Raw genomic sequence first — 18,747 nt, forward strand, 5'->3', positions numbered from 1 at the left:
CTCATTCTGAAATCTTCCTCAAAGAGATGTCGAAAAAAAAATCCTTAATGTATCGTTTGATTTAACTTTAAACCATTTCGGATTGATTTACTCTGAAATCAAAATTCTTTTAGGATGATAATTGCATTTCTGCATTTCCCTTTGAAAATTCTGTTAGAACTCAAAAATTGAATTTTATTTTAATTTTTTTTTTTTTTTTTAGTAAATATTGCGTTAAAGCTCAAAAGTTCAATTATATTTACAAAAAAAAAAAAAAAAAATAAGCAAAATTTTCTCATATCATGGAATATTTCTGAGCCAACTAATGTAAAGAAATTAATGAAAACTAAAACACTTTTCAAAGCGAATTATAGTTTTTTATATGGAAGTTTGAAGAACCCTTCTCAGTGCAAATGTTCGGCACTCGTACTTACAAACATAGTACACACGTATACAGTATATATATATATATATATATATATATATATATATATATATATATATATATATATATATATATATATATATATATATATATATATATATATATATATACATATATATGTATATATATGTATATATATACATATTTATATATATATGTATATATGTATATATATATATATATATATATATATATATATATATATATATATATATATATATATATGTATGTATGTATACATACATACATACACACACACATATATACATATATATATATATATTTAAATACATGCATACATATATAAATATATATATATATATATATATATATATATATATATATTGTATATATATATATATATATATATATATATATATATATATATATATATATATATATATATATTTAAATACATGCATACATATATATATATATATATATATATATATATATATGTGTGTGTGTGTATATATATATATATATTTATATATATATGTATATATATATTTAAATACATAAATACATACATATATATGTATAAATATATATATATATATATATATATATATATATATATATATACATATTTATATATATGTATATATATATATGTATATATACATATATATATATATATATATATATATATATATATATATATATATATATATACATATATATATTTGTATATATATATATTTGTACATATATGTATATTTATATATATATAAATATATATATATATATATATATATATATATATATATATATATATATATATATATATATATATATATATATATATATATATATATCAGCCGTAAGTACTCCAATGCAGGCCAAAGGCTTCAGACATGTCCTTCCACTCTCATCTATCTATGGTCTTTCTAGGACAGTCTATACTTACAAATTTTCTTTGAATATATTTATATATATATATATATATATATATATATATGTGTGTGTGTGTGTGTGTGTGTTTGTGTCTGTGTCTGTGTATGTGTGTGTGTTATGTGTTATGTATAACATATAGGGAATGGTACCAGAAGGGTACATCTCTCCAAATCATTAGATGCCTACAGGAGTGAAAATATTGGCCAGGACCATTTTTCTTTTATATCATTATATACTGGTTCCTAATTACACCTTGTAGGCCAGTCAATAGGGGACTGAATGAGAATAAAAATAAGGTAAACAGCAATAAGCTTTAGTGATTTTATAATAACGTATTTAATGATATTAATTTTGCAATCCTCTACCTCCCCATATTTTGCCGTATATCTTTAAAAATATCTCTATTCTTTTTAGTGATACATTGCACTGTTTAGGTGCCAGAGTTGTGAAAATGTTCGCTTGTTTTTCTAACTCATCGTTTGCTTATATAATTTAGAAAATAGACCTCCACAGGATGGCCTTCCTCCTTTATTCTGGCTTAAAACAGACAGTGAATATTTACTGGTGGAGTTGCCACCCTTGCGCCAAACTATCCAGCTAAGTTTGATGGCTGGGTAGAGCAGAAGGCTGGTTTGCCGCTGTGGCAGCCTGACTGATGGAGGGTCAGTGCAGCGAAGCAATTGGTTGGGGTGTTGGGGGCTAGGTGGCGGCTCAGGCATCTTAGCTGCAGGGTGGTCAACATAGCATGGTAACTGGCTGGAAAGTAAATGACTGGTTAGTGGCTCAGATGCTTTGGTCTCCGGGTGCTCAACATAGCATAACAGCTGGCTGGAGAGTAGAGTGCTGAAAGGTCACCGTGGCAGCCTGATTGATGGAGGGTTAGAGCAGCAAAGCACTTGGTTGGGGTGGTGCGGCTAGGTGGAGGCTCAGGCTGCTTGCCTGCTGGATGGTCAACATATTTTGGAAACTGGTTAGAATGAAGAGAGCTAGTTTGCAGGTGTGGCACCATGACTGCTGGCGGGTCAGCACTTTGTTCTGATTAGGTGACCGGTCAAGCGGTGTGGCCATCGTGTGGTCAATTCACTTGGCACCTGGTTAGAAAGTAGAGATCTAGTCGGCAGCTGTGATGGTACAACTGTTGGTGAGTCAGCGCAATGAACTGACTGAGCTGAGTTCAGAGGGTTAGGTGTCCGTTCAGGTGGTGGGCTGTTGTGTGGTCAACGTGATTTGGCAGCTAGTTAGAGAGTAGACAACTAATATGCAGCCCTGATGGTACAACTGTTGGTGAGTTAGCGTAATGAACTGACTGAGTTGAATTTAGCAGTTTAGGTTGCTCTTTAGGCGGCGTGGCTTTCGGGCGGTCAACGTGATTTAGCAGCGGGTTAGAGCATAGAGAGCTAGTCTGCGGTCGTGGTGCTATGACTGTTGAAGAGCTAAGTTCAACGGGTTAGGTGGCCATTTAGGCAGCGTGGCCTTCGGGTGGTCAACATGGTTTGGCAGCCGGTTAGTGAGTAGAGAGCTAGTCTGCACCTAGGCGGCATGACTCTTGGCAGGTCAGCGTTTTGAGCTTACTGAGCTGAGTTCAGCGGATCAGGTTGCCATTCAGGCAGCATAGCCATTCAGCCGGTGTGGCTGTTAAGGTGGCGTGGCTGTCAGGCTATCAACATGGCTCGGCAGTTGGTTAAAGAGTAGAGAACTAGTTGGCAGCCGTTGCAGCACAACTGTTTGTGAGCGTATTCTGTCTTGGCATAACAAAAGGTAGAAAAATCGTACGTTGCTATCCTGGACGGCTTCAGATAGTTCAATAAAGTTTTCCTGCTGACGGGTCTCGAGAAGCAAACTCCCGTCTCCCTTAAGGGCTGAGAGGTATCCATCAAGCTGGTTGGTTTTCCCATCGCAGAGGGTAAGGACCGGTTAAGCCTCGTAGAGAAAGAGCTAAAGTTTCAATTTTTGACCAGTAGTCGGATCTCCAAGATTCGTCTTTTGCTGATGGCTTGTTGTGATGCTTATGGGGTTCATGAGGGACCTGCTGGACTGGAAGCATTCATTTTTGTTGCTATGGGATCTGAGTTTGGCTCGCGAATCACGGATGTAATGGGACTTAGGTTAAGGGTTGAGCAGCAAATTACAGAATATATGATTGGAGGCTGCATGAATCACCTTTGTGATGGTACTTGGGTTAAGGTTTTGAAAGTTGTACAGAAAATCTCAAAATATGTGATTGGAGGTTGCATGACTCACGAATGTGATGGTACTTAGGTTGAGGTTTTAATGGTTGTACAGCAAAATACAGAATATGTGATTGGAGGCTAAATGCATCACGAATGTGATGGTACTTACATTAATAGTTTTAGGTTTGTGCTGGCCACCAAATCACAGAATATATGACTGGAGGCTGCAGGAATCACGAACGTGATTAGGTTTGTTATTTGGCTTACTTTACAGCTTAGGGCATGTGCAACAAAGCATTTTCGTTTATTAGCATGGCATGTTTGGTATTAAGTGTATCCTCGTACTTAGAGGAGAACGTTTATATCCCGAGAAGATCCCAAATTGAGCAAATGACTCAAAAGTAAGTGGTTATTCTTTTTCGGCGAGGCAGTTATCTTTAAAATTACACTTCACTTATTACATTTGCTTCGAGGTGTCTTGACTATGTTAAGAATTTTGTTGTACACACTCGTATGTAAGAAATATTTTTTTTAATCACCTTGGTTGTAAATTATATAAACAAGATTACCCCAAAAAATATTTTAATATTATTCTTAACATAGAACGTAAGTAGGTATTGCCATAGAGTTAGAACAAAGATTTGAGGTTAATTTTATTCCCCTTTCTAGCACTTAGGAAATTTTATGACACAGGGGCGTTATAAAGTAACAACAGGGTTTCTTTTATCAAAGGTGAGCAGATCAACGGTATTTAATTTTAAGTTACGGAGACATCACCAATAAAGTAGCATGAGATATAAATGGTTTGATTTATTTAGTGAATATAGCTTAGTTTTATATTTTTACGCTTTATAAAAAGAAAGAAATAACCCGGGCATTGTAAATAAGGGGGGGGGGGGTAAAATATTAATAGTTTGATTGATTTAAGCAAGTAGAGCAAGGTGGTATAATTTTATTATATTGTATAAGTATTAAGGAGAAATCGTAAATAATTGACCGTATGTCATAAATGGTTTGATTTATTTGGTGAATAGAGCAAAAGTTGGGATTCTGTTTAACTTACATAAAAGTTACGGAGATTGGGCGTAAGACATATGTGGTTTGATTTGTTTCAGCAAGCAGAGCAAAGGTTTTAATTCTATTTGATTTATGTAAGTGTTACGGAGAAACCACAAATAACTCACCGTAAGATGTAAATGGTTTGATTTATTTAGTGAATAAAGCAAACTTTTATATTTTTATGTTTTATAAAATGATTACTTGGACATTGCAATTAACGGAGCATAAGATAAATGGGGTGTGATTTATTTAAGCGAGCAGAGCAAAGGTCTTATATCTTATTTTGATAAATTTTACTGGGACGTCATGAATAAATGTTTTGACTTTAGAATAAATAACGTGGAGTGAGGGAAGGAGTTAGAAAGATTGAGCTACTGAAGGGGGTGAAATAAAAGGATTTATAGGAAAGTAAAGGATTTTGGCATTCCGAACCTTTTTGTGCCTCACCGGATTTCACCACGTGGTTCCATGGGCGGTATTTTCTTTCCAGCGGCGTGTTGGCTCTTGAGGCTGCAAGGTAGACTTCGTCAGAGCTGCGATTTGGGTGTTTATCTGGGCCTCTTGAGGGTGGGAAGGCATCTTCTTACATCACATGTGTTAATCTTCAACGTGACCACAGATTCTTTTTTCTTTATCTCACTATCAATAATTTTTTTCCCCCTTGTTTTTAGGCAGTGGGGTCCAATTAAGACTTAATTCGAAATCTGGTTCGACAGACCAGTTACAGATATAGTGGAATTGTTCGGCACCACGTCCTTGATGACTGGCACTTAAGGGTCTATAGAAAAGGGGTCCCCCCCTTTTACCCTGCTATCAAAAGGGGGCGACTAAACACAACAGACCGAATATAGCCGTGTATCTTTTAACATGCACACCCTTGGTCCTCAAACTTCGATGGATCAGTAACAAGGGGTATCAAAGGACCAAAATCTAATTCTCTGGAGATATAAAGTTTCCATTTTTAGGGCAGAAATATGCACTGGAACGCAATCACTTCCACAAGGAGTAAGTCAAGTTGCAAGGATGAATGACTAATTAAATTAGGTCCTTCAAGTACAAAGAAGTTGTAATTAGTAAAAATAAATTTAGTCTTCTCCACGGCTGTTCAACTGGTTCTCACTTAACACAAGAGTTTCTTTCAGTGGTTGAATTAGTTATCATTTAACACAATGGTTTATATAGTGGTAGTCATAGCGTAGTTTCTTCTTTATGGCTGTTAAAATTCTTCTCGTTATAGTGGATATATCTGTTCTTATTACGATGGCTGTAACAGTTCTTGATGTGGTGGTTATAACTGTTCTGCTTTCCCAGATTCTCAGGTAATGTCCCACTTCGGGTGGGGAAGGAGAGAGGCGGGCATCTTCTGTGGGGTGAAGTTGTGAGGCCCGCCCAAGAATGTGGTCATTGGCCAGGGTTAACAAAATGGCGTCCTGTCTGAAATGAGAAGACATAATTAGTAGACAATGCCTAGAAAGGAGGGTCTTAAGATTTCAAAATTATGGGTTACAAAATTCAGCTTAATGAAAGGGAGGCGTAACAGAAATGATAACCCTATTACAAGGGAAAAGCGTTGAAGTAGATGGATTTAATCCTTTGCTTGAGGGGACCTGGAGGGGTTATTACTAATCTCAGTTTGACAAAAGGTCAGGTAGAAAAATGCATGAGATAAATGGTGTACGAAAATGAAGAGATTTAATTGAAATATCAGTGGGGGCTCATTTAGTCAAAATACTGATAGAAATTCATGAGAGATAACTTTGTGGATGGATTTGCCTTCCGGACGGGGTATATATTTATTTAAAATACTTTAGAATACAAGTGACTAAGCAAAAGAAGGTGTATTGTACGCTGTTTGTACGTGTTTCTCTTGGAAGATATGACAATTAATGTGACTTAAAGAATTTTCATTTTTATAAGACAGCTTTGCCTTAACCTCCTTCGGAATTTGAAGATTCAGGTATCGTTCATGAAGATAATTTCATATGAGCATGGTGGGTCAGTTAATCTGGCAATTAGCAATAAGAATAGTGTTATGAAATGCAACATGGCTATAGCGAGAGAGGTTGAAAAGTTATTAATTTTGATACCAAATACGGGTATATGGGGCTAAGGATTATGAAATTGAATTTAAGTTTAAACCAAACAATACATTGCAAGTAATTTAAATTTTCTAGTGGCATTCATAATTATAATATTAACTAATTCAATACTTGGGATGCAAGCTCCCTTTTGTTCGAAATCCTTGTAAGATTTTGATGCAATTCAGTTTTAACTGAATAACATAATGAAAATAAGATTTTTTTTTTTTTTTGTAGCAAAATTAATTTTGAAGTTAACTAATTCAATGCTTATTTCGAGGGTTCTTATTTTTAAGGCTTTCTGCGATATTCTTGTAAGATTTAGGACAGGTCTTTTGGTGAATTAGTCTTAGGTATCCGGGTAGCCTACTGTTTTACATCTTTGTAACATGAGCAAATGTGTCCATCTTGACTGATAGTACCTCTTAAAGGTGCGTGTTAGAGTTGCCATCCCTCTGACAAATTAGCTTAGTAATTTCACACACTTTGCAGAAGACACAGTATAGGTACTGAAAGAGAGAGTAAGGGAGGCACTTTGGCTTTTTCACAGGACGGCTGCTTCTCTTCTGCCCCAAGCAACTCTGGGGGCACTTCTGTAAGACTTAGCTACTTCCAGAATATTCTAGGACCGAAATCTGGAAGCTTGGGGGTTTAGCCTAAGGGCATTGTTAGAGTTATCAACTTGATATAAATTCAAGGAGACGAACCTTGGTTTCAGACAACTCTCGGACGCATACCAACGCAACCGCGAGACGACTCTTTCAGCTAGATCCGCCCACCACTTGTCTTTAAAATAGAAAAAAGATAAGATCTAACTCTTGGGTTATCGAGAAACTTCCAAAGCACGTGGCACATAAGAGAATTGTGCATTTTCTCACAAACATGACCCAGTACCTCATAAAGATATGAAAACATTTACATGAGCCCTAACTTGAATGAAGAATACAAATAAATTAACAACGAAAGTCTTACGTAATTTACATAACAAGCTTATACATACATGAGGGGAACTCATCTCAAGAGCTGGCTATTCACCTCTTCAATGCACATATGAAAAAATCAATAAAATACATACTTAACTTATTTATTTACACTAGACCAGCTTCGTAAGAATATATATATATATATATATATATATATATATATATATATATATATATATATATATATATATATATATATACATATATATATATAAATATATATATATATATATATATATATATATATATATATATATATATATATATATGTATATTATATATATATGTATATATATATATATATATATATATATATATATATATATATATATATATATATATATATATATATATATATATATGTATATATTTACATATACATACATATATATATATATATATATATATATATATATATATATATATATATATATATATATATATATATATACATGTCATGCTAGGTGGTATATCTTAGCAATCAATGTTTACTAACAGTTACATAGGCGTATGAGCAACTTAGTGGAGTAACGAAAACTTTGTATGGAGGAAATGCCCCTCTAAATCTCAATGAAATCACTGGCTGCAGTGTGACGGTTTGGGTTTAAGGAGATGGACAAGATATCTTTTCGGCTTTTACTCCTCATGCTTGGCGATTGATCTTACTGGAATTAGCAGGGATAGCAGGGGTCACTTGCCTTAGTTAGATAGGCACTCTGCATTACAAGGAACTGGCTATCCTCTGTTGTATTTAGGCAATGAATCCTATAAGGATTTAGTCAGTCTATAGAAAGTGAAAATGACAGAATGGCCACCAGTCTCAGTCGTAGCGGAGTACTAAAAATCTCATGGTTTATAAATACTAATAAAAAAATTAAAATTGGTAATTGGAATGTTAGAACCGTGAAACTAATGGAAAGTTACAGAACATGGAAAATGAATTTATGAAATATAGGGTAGATATCTTGGCCCTAACTGAAACAAGTTACATGGGGGTTGGTAAACAAATTTTAGACCAAGGCAATGTATATATCTATTCAGGAAGAACAGATGGAGTTGGAAGAGAAGGGTTAGGAATGATTAGGACACCATGAGCAGAAAAGGTATTAACTGAATGAAGAGCCGTAAATAGTATACTGTTACTTGCAAAATTCAAATCAAAACAGTGCAACATGAGTAATATAGTTTGCTATGCGCCCACAAATGATTCCACGGAAGATAGGAAATATGAATACTATGAAGAACTTCGGAGTACAATAGATAAGATCACAGAGAGAGATATGAATATTGTGATTGGTGACTTCAATGCTAAAGTTGTAAGGAATAATCAAGGTATAGAGAATGTAATGGGTGTTGAGGGTGTTGGCGAAGTTAGAAATGAAAATGGGACACATTTTGTAAGTTTTTGCTCAACAAACAATCTTGTTATCAGAGGCACACTTTTCCAGCACATAGAGATCCACAAATATACATGGACTCCACCATATGGCAAATACAAAAATCAAATAGATCACATAGCCATTAAGGAAAAATGTAAGAACCTCTAGAGGTGCAGATATTTGTAGTGATCACCTGTTCCTCGTTGCCACAATAAAATTGAAACTAAAAGCACCCAACAGAATACCAAGATAGAATATCTAGTTTTAATACAACTATGCTTCTAAAATGTGAGCACAGAGAAACCTTTGAAATGGAATATAGGAATCAATTTGCAGTCTTAGAGACTTTAAAAGATGAAGAGCAGACAATTAATGAAGAATGGAGTGATATTAAGAACATATATCAGTCACTTGGTGGTGAGCTTTTGGGACACGCAGTTACAAGGATTAAACCATGGATATCAAATGATTCGTGGGATACTATAAAAAGGAGACAAAGACAGAAATTGATTGTTGGAAGTTTTCAAGGAAATAATGAAAATTAAGAGGTAGGGCATGTTAAGTATTTCAGTATTGATACTGCATTCAAAAGAAAAACAAGGAAAGACTGGAGAGAGTATTTAGACAGGAGAGATGTTGAGGATGACAAAGCTATGAATTTAGGGAGTAGCTATGGTGTAACAATTGTTCATAGAATTATTAATGAAATCTCTACTGAAGCAAAGAAGAAGCATATACCCATCAGAAGGAGAGATAGATCTTTTATAACAACAGAAGATGAAGAAAGGCAACGTTAGATGGAACACTTTAGTGAATTCATGAATACGAGATATGAAATGTTTAATTTCATTATTATACCTGAAAATGAAAAAGACCTTGATGTGCCCATGAATGAGTTCAGTGTGTTTTTAAATCGAAGCTATCATTAAAAAACTTATGAGATGGAAAGCCCCTGGATACGATGGAATAACTGCTGAGATGATATTGGCCGAAAATGAAGTGATTTCTAAAATACAAGATTATTTTATAGAATGTGGCATGAGGAGGCAGAACCTGATGAATGGTAAGAAAAAAAAAAAAAAAAGGACATCTGACTGGTTGCAATAATTACAGAGGTATCACACTTATGTCAGTTGTCATGAAAATATATAATGTATTCATTCCGAAGAGACTAGAGTTAAAGATTGCGGAAAAGCTGGGAGATGAACAAGATAAATTTAGGAAAGGTAAAAGTGTTACAGATCAAATTTTCATTTTGAGACATGTGGTGCAGCAATGTGTAGAATATAAAAATTCACTTGCGATGACATATGTGGACCATGATAAAGCTTTTTGTAGAGTCCCGTGTTATTAGGGAGTTCCACTCAAATATGTAAATATTGATTAGGTCTGTTCGTGAGTATAGCAAGTGTAAGGTCAATGTTAGTGGAGTCTTATCAAATAAATTTCCAGTGATCAGTGGAGTACTCCAAGGGGATGTGTGGCCACCTATGTTTTGTCCTTCTCGTGGATTTTATAATGCATAGAACAGTTGGGGATGGTGGATAAGCATTGGACTTGATTGGTAACGAAATTAGCTGACATAGAGTATGCTGATTGCGCTGTCCTTATTAGCAGAACACCACAGGACTCTCGTGAAATATCACATGCGGCTGGGCTTAAGATCAATAGAAGAAAGACAGAGATGTTGAGAACTGAATATGCAATGGAAGAAAAAATATAATTTGAAAGAGAAATTATTATTGAGGTATAATCATTTAGATATTTGGGAACTATAATCTACAATACATGATCCTTAGAACTTGAGTTTAATGAAAGATTTAAAAAAGAAAATCAGACAATGGGTAGCTTAAGTAAAATTTGGAAATCATATTGCCTGAAATTACATATGAAAATCAGGCTATGTATCAGTTTAGTGATATTGCTTTTCAAGATTGGAATAATGGATGTTCCTTCTCCTTTGCCCAACATATATTAATATTTATCTATCTATCTATCTATCTATCTATCTATCTATCTATCTATCTATATATATATATATATATATATATATATATATATATATATATATATATATATATTCATATATATATTAATATATATATATATTTATATATATATATATATATATATATATATATATATGTATATATATGTACATATATATACATATATATATATGTATATATACATACATACATATATATATATATATATATATATATATATATATATATCTATATATATATATATATATATATATATATATATATATATATATATATATATATATATATATATTTATATATGCATGTATACATTTGTGTGTGTGAAGGAACCACAGTAAAAATGAAGATATAATGGTAAATCCAAACTAGTTTCATCCTACTTCTTCAAGAGGACTGATTTATTGAGCGAGTTTGCATTATATATGGAACAATAAAATATGAGCGTACATACCGATATTTGTAGAACAATATGCCAGAAAAGCTAGCTACATTCAACTACCCAAACTCTCAGGTGCTTACCTGGGCAGACATCATATCCCATTAGGTGATTTTACTTTTAGGCCTCAACAGGCATTGGGCACTTTGATGGTTTGCCCATGGATTTTTTTTTCTACGACATCATATACACTCGTCTTCGACCTCTTCCTACAAAATTGGTAAAGTGTCTGGCCACTATGCATTTGCCTCTGTTGTTGACGGGGCTTAAACATATATGCTAAAGGTAATAACACGTTCCCTAATTCACAATAAGGATACTAATCCCTGACACTGTCATTCAGTTAGTTTTTTATACATGTCTCAAGATGTTTCATAATTCAAATCATTTATTTAATTCAGATGTCCACAGACTACATCATCCCTTACGTAGTACCAGGTGTGTCTTCATAAATTCACACCTTCTCCATCATAATTCTCAGTGTACGATAACTTTTATTACAGCAGTAACCTGATTTTGGAATAATTGTCCTAATTAGGCATTTGAATCGGTAGAATTTCAGCTCAAACATTTTATAAATGTTTTTTTTTTTTATGTTACATACAGCAGGTTGACACAAGTCTCGTTTTAAAGTTCATATATGTCTGATCTATTTTCTATTCACTACTTTTATATAGTTTATTTGCTAAACACTTATATCCTTTCTTCACAGGGCTGTTATCCCTGTAGGAACCATAGGACTTACAACATTTGTGGTTTTACTAATAATAAAAATAATAATAATAATAATAATAATAATAATAATAATAATAATAATAATAATAATAATAATAATAATGTGTGTGTATATGTGAGAGTTTGTTTGTGTGCGTGCAACTACTAAGATATTAGATTTTGAAAAGCTCTGATTTATCTTTTATCATTTATCACTATACTGATAATAGAAATATGTATTCAAAGATACATAAGAAAAAAGAGTTAACGTTGTGGCAGAAAAAAAATGGACAAGATTTTCATAGGAATACTCAAGAAAGAGCATATAAGTCTATCTGCTGATTCAAAAGCAGCCACTGCCTGGCCCTCCCTGGTCCTTGCTTGGGTGGAAAGGAGGCTTGGGCACTGATCATATAATATATGGTCAGTCTCTAGGGTATTGTCCTGATTGCTAGTGCAATGTCACTGCCCCTTGCCTCTGCCATTCATGAGCGACCTTAAAACACACGCAAGAAAAAAAGGTGAATGGTGGAGAGAGAGATACCTAAGTAATAGGTGTCAGGCAAAGTGAGATGATGTGAAGTATTTTTGTTTGTTTAAGACATCAACTTCGTAATGCCGAGTTATCCTTTGAAAAGAAGCCAAAGGCCTTCGGGTTATTCAATGGCCAAGTGGGTTAGTCACTGTCTGTACAAGCTTGCCGACCGGGGTTCAATTCCCGGCCGGAGCCAAGCTCTTGTCTTTGTGTGATTTCGCCTGGGGCTCTGATCCCGAGGTCGTTAAGAGAATCCAGACATTAATGTATCAAAAATATATATGGCTTATTTGAATATGAAAAACACGTAAAAATGTGCAAAATTTATCATTAATTGAATGCCAAGTAACAAACTACCAATTAGCTACGATGGTGAAGATGGGTTGATTTCAATTCTAAGTACAAAATACTTGAACTCGACAGGTATAAGTACAGAAGAATTGTCATTGACTTTTATCTTTCTTCGTGGCCAAGTGGGTTAGTCACTGTCTGTACAAGCTTGCCGACCAGGGATCGATTCCCGGCCGGAGCCAAGCTCTTGTCTTTGTGTGATTTCGCCTGGGGCTCTGATCCCGAGGTCGTTAAGAGAATCCAGACATTAATGTATCAAAAATATATATGGCTTATTTGAATATGAAAAACACGTAAAAATGTGCAAAATTTATCATTAATTGAATGCCAAGTAACAAACTACCAATTAGCTATGATGGTGAAGATGGGTTGATTTAAATTCTAAGTACAAAATACCTGAATTCGACAGGTATAAGTACAGAAGAATTGTCATTGACTTTTACCTTTCTTCGTGGCCAAGTGGGTTAGTCTCAGTGTGTGTACAAGCTTGCTGACCAGGGTTCGATTCCCGGCCGGAGCCAAGCTCTTGTCTTTGTGTGATTTCGCCTGGGGCTCTGATCCCGAGGTCGTTAAGAGAATCCAGACATTAATGTATCAAAAATATATATGGCTTATTTGAATATGAAAAACACGTAAAAATGTGCAAAATTTATCATTAATTGAATGCCAAGTAACAAACTACCAATTAGCTACGATGGTGAAGATGGGTTGATTTCAATTCTAAGTACAAAATACCTGAATTCGACAGGTATAAGTACAGAAGAATTGTCATTGACTTTTATCTTTCTTCGTGGCCAAGTGGGTTAGTCACTGTCTGTACAAGCTTGCCGACCAGGGTTCGATTCCCGGCCGGAGCCAAGCTCTTGTCTTTGTGTGATTTCGCCTGGGGCTCTGATCCCGAGGTCGTTAAGAGAATCCAGACATTAATGTATCAAAAATATATATGGCTTATTTGAATATGAAAAACACGTAAAAATGTGCAAAATTTATCATTAATTGAATGCCAAGTAACAAACTACCAATTAGCTACGATGGTGAAGATGGGTTTATTTCAATTCTAAGTACAAAATACCTGAATTCGACAGGTATAAGTACAGAAGAATTGTCATTGACTTTTATCTTTCTTCGTGGCCAAGTGGGTTAGTCACTGTCTATACAAGCTTGCCGACCAGGGTTCGATTCCCGGCCGGAGCCAAGCTCTTGTCTTTGTGTGATTTCGCCTGGGGCTCTGATCCCGAGGTCGTTAAGAGAATCCAGACATTAATGTATCAAAAATATATATGGCTTATTTGAATATGAAAAACACGTAAAAATGTGCAAAATTTATCATTAATTGAATGCCAAGTAACAAACTACCAATTAGCTACGATGGTGAAGATGGGTTGATTTCAATTCTAAGTACAAAATACCTGAATTCGACAGGTGTAAGTACAGAAGAATTGTCATTGACTTTTATCTTTCTTCGTGGCCAAGTGAGTTAGTCACTGTCTGTACAAGCTTGCCGACCAGGGATCGATTCCCGGCCGGAACCAAGCTCTTGTCTTTGTGTGATTTCGCCTGGGGCTCTGATCCCGAGGTCGTTAAGAGAATCCAGACATTAATGTATCAAAAATATATATGGCTTATTTGAATATGAAAAACACGTAAAAATGTGCAAAATTTATCATTAATTGAATGCCAAGTAACAAACTACCAATTACCTACGATGGTGAAGATGGGTTGATTTCAATTCTAAGTACAAAATACTTGAATTCGACAGGTATAAGTACAGAAGAATTGTCATTGACTTTTATCTTTCTTCGTGGCCAAGTGGGTTAGTCACTGTCTGTACAAGCTTGCCGACCAGGGTTCGATTCCCGGCCGGAGCCAAGCTCTTGTCTTTGTGTGATTTCGCCTGGGGCTCTGATCCCGAGGTCGTTAAGAGAATCCAGACATTAATGTATCAAAAATATATATGGCTTATTTGAATATGAAAAACACGTAAAAATGTGCAAAATTTATCATTAATTGAATGCCAAGTAACAAACTACCAATTAGCTACGATGGTGAAGATGGGTTGATTTCAATTCTAAGTACAAAATACTTGAATTCGACAGGTATAAGTACAGAAGAATTGTCATTGACTTTTATCTTTCTTCATGGCCAAGTGGGTTAGTCACTGTCTGTACAAGCTTGCCGACCAGGGATCGATTCCCGGCCGGAGCCAAGCTCTTGTCTTTGTGTGATTTCGCCTGGGGCTCTGATCCCGAGGTCGTTAAGAGAATCCAGACATTAATGTATCAAAAATATATATGGCTTATTTGAATATGAAAAACACGTAAAAATGTGCAAAATTTATCATTAATTGAATGCCAAGTAACAAACTACCAATTAGCTACGATGGTGAAGATGGGTTGATTTCAATTCTAAGTACAAAATACCTGAATTCGACAGGTATAAGTACAGAAGAATTGTCATTGACTTTTATCTTTCTTCGTGGCCAAGTGGGTTAGTCACTGTCTGTACAAGCTTGCTGACCAGGGTTCGATTCCCGGCCGGAGCCAAGCTCTTGTCTTTGTGTGATTTCGCCTGGGGCTCTGATCCCGAGGTCGTTAAGAGAATCCAGACATTAATGTATCAAAAATATATATGGCTTATTTGAATATGAAAAACACGTAAAAATGTGCAAAATTTATCATTAATTGAATGCCAAGTAACAAACTACCAATTAGCTACGATGGTGAAGATGGGTTGATTTCAATTCTAAGTACAAAATACCTGAATTCGACAGGTGTAAGTACAGAAGAATTGTCATTGACTTTTATCTTTCTTCGTGGCCAAGTGAGTTAGTCACTGTCTGTACAAGCTTGCCGACCAGGGATCGATTCCCGGCCGGAACCAAGCTCTTGTCTTTGTGTGATTTCGCCTGGGGCTCTGATCCCGAGGTCGTTAAGAGAATCCAGACATTAATGTATCAAAAATATATATGGCTTATTTGAATATGAAAAACACGTAAAAATGTGCAAAATTTATCATTAATTGAATGCCAAGTAACAAACTACCAATTACCTACGATGGTGAAGATGGGTTGATTTCAATTCTAAGTACAAAATACTTGAATTCGACAGGTATAAGTACAGAAGAATTGTCATTGACTTTTATCTTTCTTCGTGGCCAAGTGGGTTAGTCACTGTCTGTACAAGCTTGCCGACCAGGGTTCGATTCCCGGCCGGAGCCAAGCTCTTGTCTTTGTGTGATTTCGCCTGGGGCTCTGATCCCGAGGTCGTTAAGAGAATCCAGACATTAATGTATCAAAAATATATATGGCTTATTTGAATATGAAAAACACGTAAAAATGTGCAAAATTTATCATTAATTGAATGCCAAGTAACAAACTACCAATTAGCTACGATGGTGAAGATGGGTTGATTTCAATTCTAAGTACAAAATACTTGAATTCGACAGGTATAAGTACAGAAGAATTGTCATTGACTTTTATCTTTCTTCATGGCCAAGTGGGTTAGTCACTGTCTGTACAAGCTTGCCGACCAGGGATCGATTCCCGGCCGGAGCCAAGCTCTTGTCTTTGTGTGATTTCGCCTGGGGCTCTGATCCCGAGGTCGTTAAGAGAATCCAGACATTAATGTATCAAAAATATATATGGCTTATTTGAATATGAAAAACACGTAAAAATGTGCAAAATTTATCATTAATTGAATGCCAAGTAACAAACTACCAATTAGCTACGATGGTGAAGATGGGTTGATTTCAATTCTAAGTACAAAATACCTGAATTCGACAGGTATAAGTACAGAAGAATTGTCATTGACTTTTATCTTTCTTCGTGGCCAAGTGGGTTAGTCACTGTCTGTACAAGCTTGCTGACCAGGGTTCGATTCCCGGCCGGAGCCAAGCTCTTGTCTTTGTGTGATTTCGCCTGGGGCTCTGATCCCGAGGTCGTTAAGAGAATCCAGACATTAATGTATCAAAAATATATATGGCTTATTTGAATATGAAAAACACGTAAAAATGTGCAAAATTTATCATTAATTGAATGCCAAGTAACAAACTACCAATTAGCTACGATGGTGAAGATGGGTTGATTTCAATTCTAAGTACAAAATACCTGAATTCGACAGGTATAAGTACAGAAGAATTGTCATTGACTTTTATATTTCTTCGTGGCCAAGTGGGTTAGTCACTGTCTGTACAAGCTTGCCGACCAGGGTTCTATTCCCGGCCGGACGCAAGCTCTTCTCTTTGTGTGATTTCGCCTGGGGCTCTGATCCCGAGGTCGTTAAGAGAATCCAGACATTAATGTATCAAAAATATATATGGCTTATTTGAATAGAAAAAACACGTAAAAATGTGCAAAATTTATCATTAATTGAATGCCAAGTAACAAACTGCCAATTAGCTACGATGGTGAAGATGGGTTGATTTCAATTCTAAGTACAAAATACCTGAATTCGACAGGTATAAGTACAGAAGAATTGTCATTGACTTTTATCTTTCTTCGTGGCCAGGTGGGTTAGTCACTGTCTATACAAGCTTGCCGACCAGGGTTTGATTCCCGGCCGGAGCCAAGCTCATGTCTTTGTGTGATTTCGCCTGGGGCTCTGATCCCGAGGTCGTTAAGAGAATCTTGACATTAATGTATCAAAAATATATATGGCTTATTTGAATATGAAAAACACGTAAAAATGTGCAAAATTTATCATTAATTGAATGCCAAGTAACAAACTACCAATTAGCTACGATGGTGAAGATGGGTTGATTTCAATTCTAAGTACAAAATACCTGAATTCGACAGGTATAAGTACAGAAGAATTGTCAATGACTTTTATCTTTCTTCGTGGCCAAGTGAGTTAGTCACTGTCTGTCCAAGCTTGCCGACCAGGGATCGATTCCCGGCCGGAGCCAAGCTCTTGTCTTTGTGTGATTTCGCCTGGGGCTCTGATCCCGAGGTCGTTAAGAGAATCCAGACATTAATGTATCAAAAATATACATGGCTTATTTGAATATGAAAAACACGTAAAAATGTGCAAAATTTATCATTAATTGAATGCCAAGTAACAAACTATCAATTAGCTACGATGGTGAAGATGGGTTGATTTCAATTCTAAGTACAAAATACCTGAATTCGACAGGTATAAGTACAGAAGAATTGTCATTGACTTTTATCTTTCTTCGTGGCCAAGTGGGTTAGTCACTGTCTGTACAAGCTTGCCGACCAGGGTTCGATTCCCGGCCGGAGCCAAGCTCTTGTCTTTGTGTGATTTCGCCTGGGGCTCTGATCCCGAGGTCGTTAAGAGAATCCAGACATTAATGTATCAAAAATATATATGGCTTATTTGAATATGAAAAACACGTAAAAATGTGCAAAATTTATCATTAATTGAATGCCAAGTAACAAACTACCAATTAGCTACGATGGTGAAGATGGGTTGATTTCAATTCTAAGTACAAAATACTTGAATTCGACAGGTATAAGTACAGAAGAATTGTCATAGACTTTTATCTTTCTTCATGGCCAAGTAGGTTAGTCACTGTCTGTACAAGCTTGCCGACCAGGGATCGATTCCCGGCCGGAGCCAAGCTCTTGTCTTTGTGTGATTTCGCCTGGGGCTCTGATCCCGAGGTCGTTAAGAGAATCCAGACATTAATGTATCAAAAATATATATGGCTTATTTGAATATGAAAAACACGTAAAAATGTGCAAAATTTATCAT

At 35.3% G+C, this 18,747-nt stretch overlaps 1 protein-coding gene across 1 annotated transcript; it reads left to right on the forward strand.

Annotated features, from left to right (window-relative positions):
* The first annotated feature begins 8,784 nt into the window (after positions 1 to 8,784).
* LOC137623401 (craniofacial development protein 2-like) lies at positions 8,785 to 9,159 on the forward strand. Its single transcript, XM_068354235.1, has one exon. The coding sequence runs from the start codon at positions 8,785 to 8,787 to the stop codon at positions 9,157 to 9,159; it is 375 nt and encodes a 124-aa protein (XP_068210336.1).
* The last annotated feature ends 9,588 nt before the right edge of the window (positions 9,160 to 18,747 follow it).

Source organism: Palaemon carinicauda, chromosome 30, assembly GCF_036898095.1.
Source record: "Palaemon carinicauda isolate YSFRI2023 chromosome 30, ASM3689809v2, whole genome shotgun sequence".
Taxonomy (NCBI): domain Eukaryota; kingdom Metazoa; phylum Arthropoda; class Malacostraca; order Decapoda; family Palaemonidae; genus Palaemon; species Palaemon carinicauda.

Excerpts from the sequence above, each read along its gene's own strand:
- LOC137623401 (XM_068354235.1), top strand. The coding sequence starts at position 8,785 with ATGAGTAATATAGTTTGCTATGCGCCCACAAATGATTCCACGGAAGAT.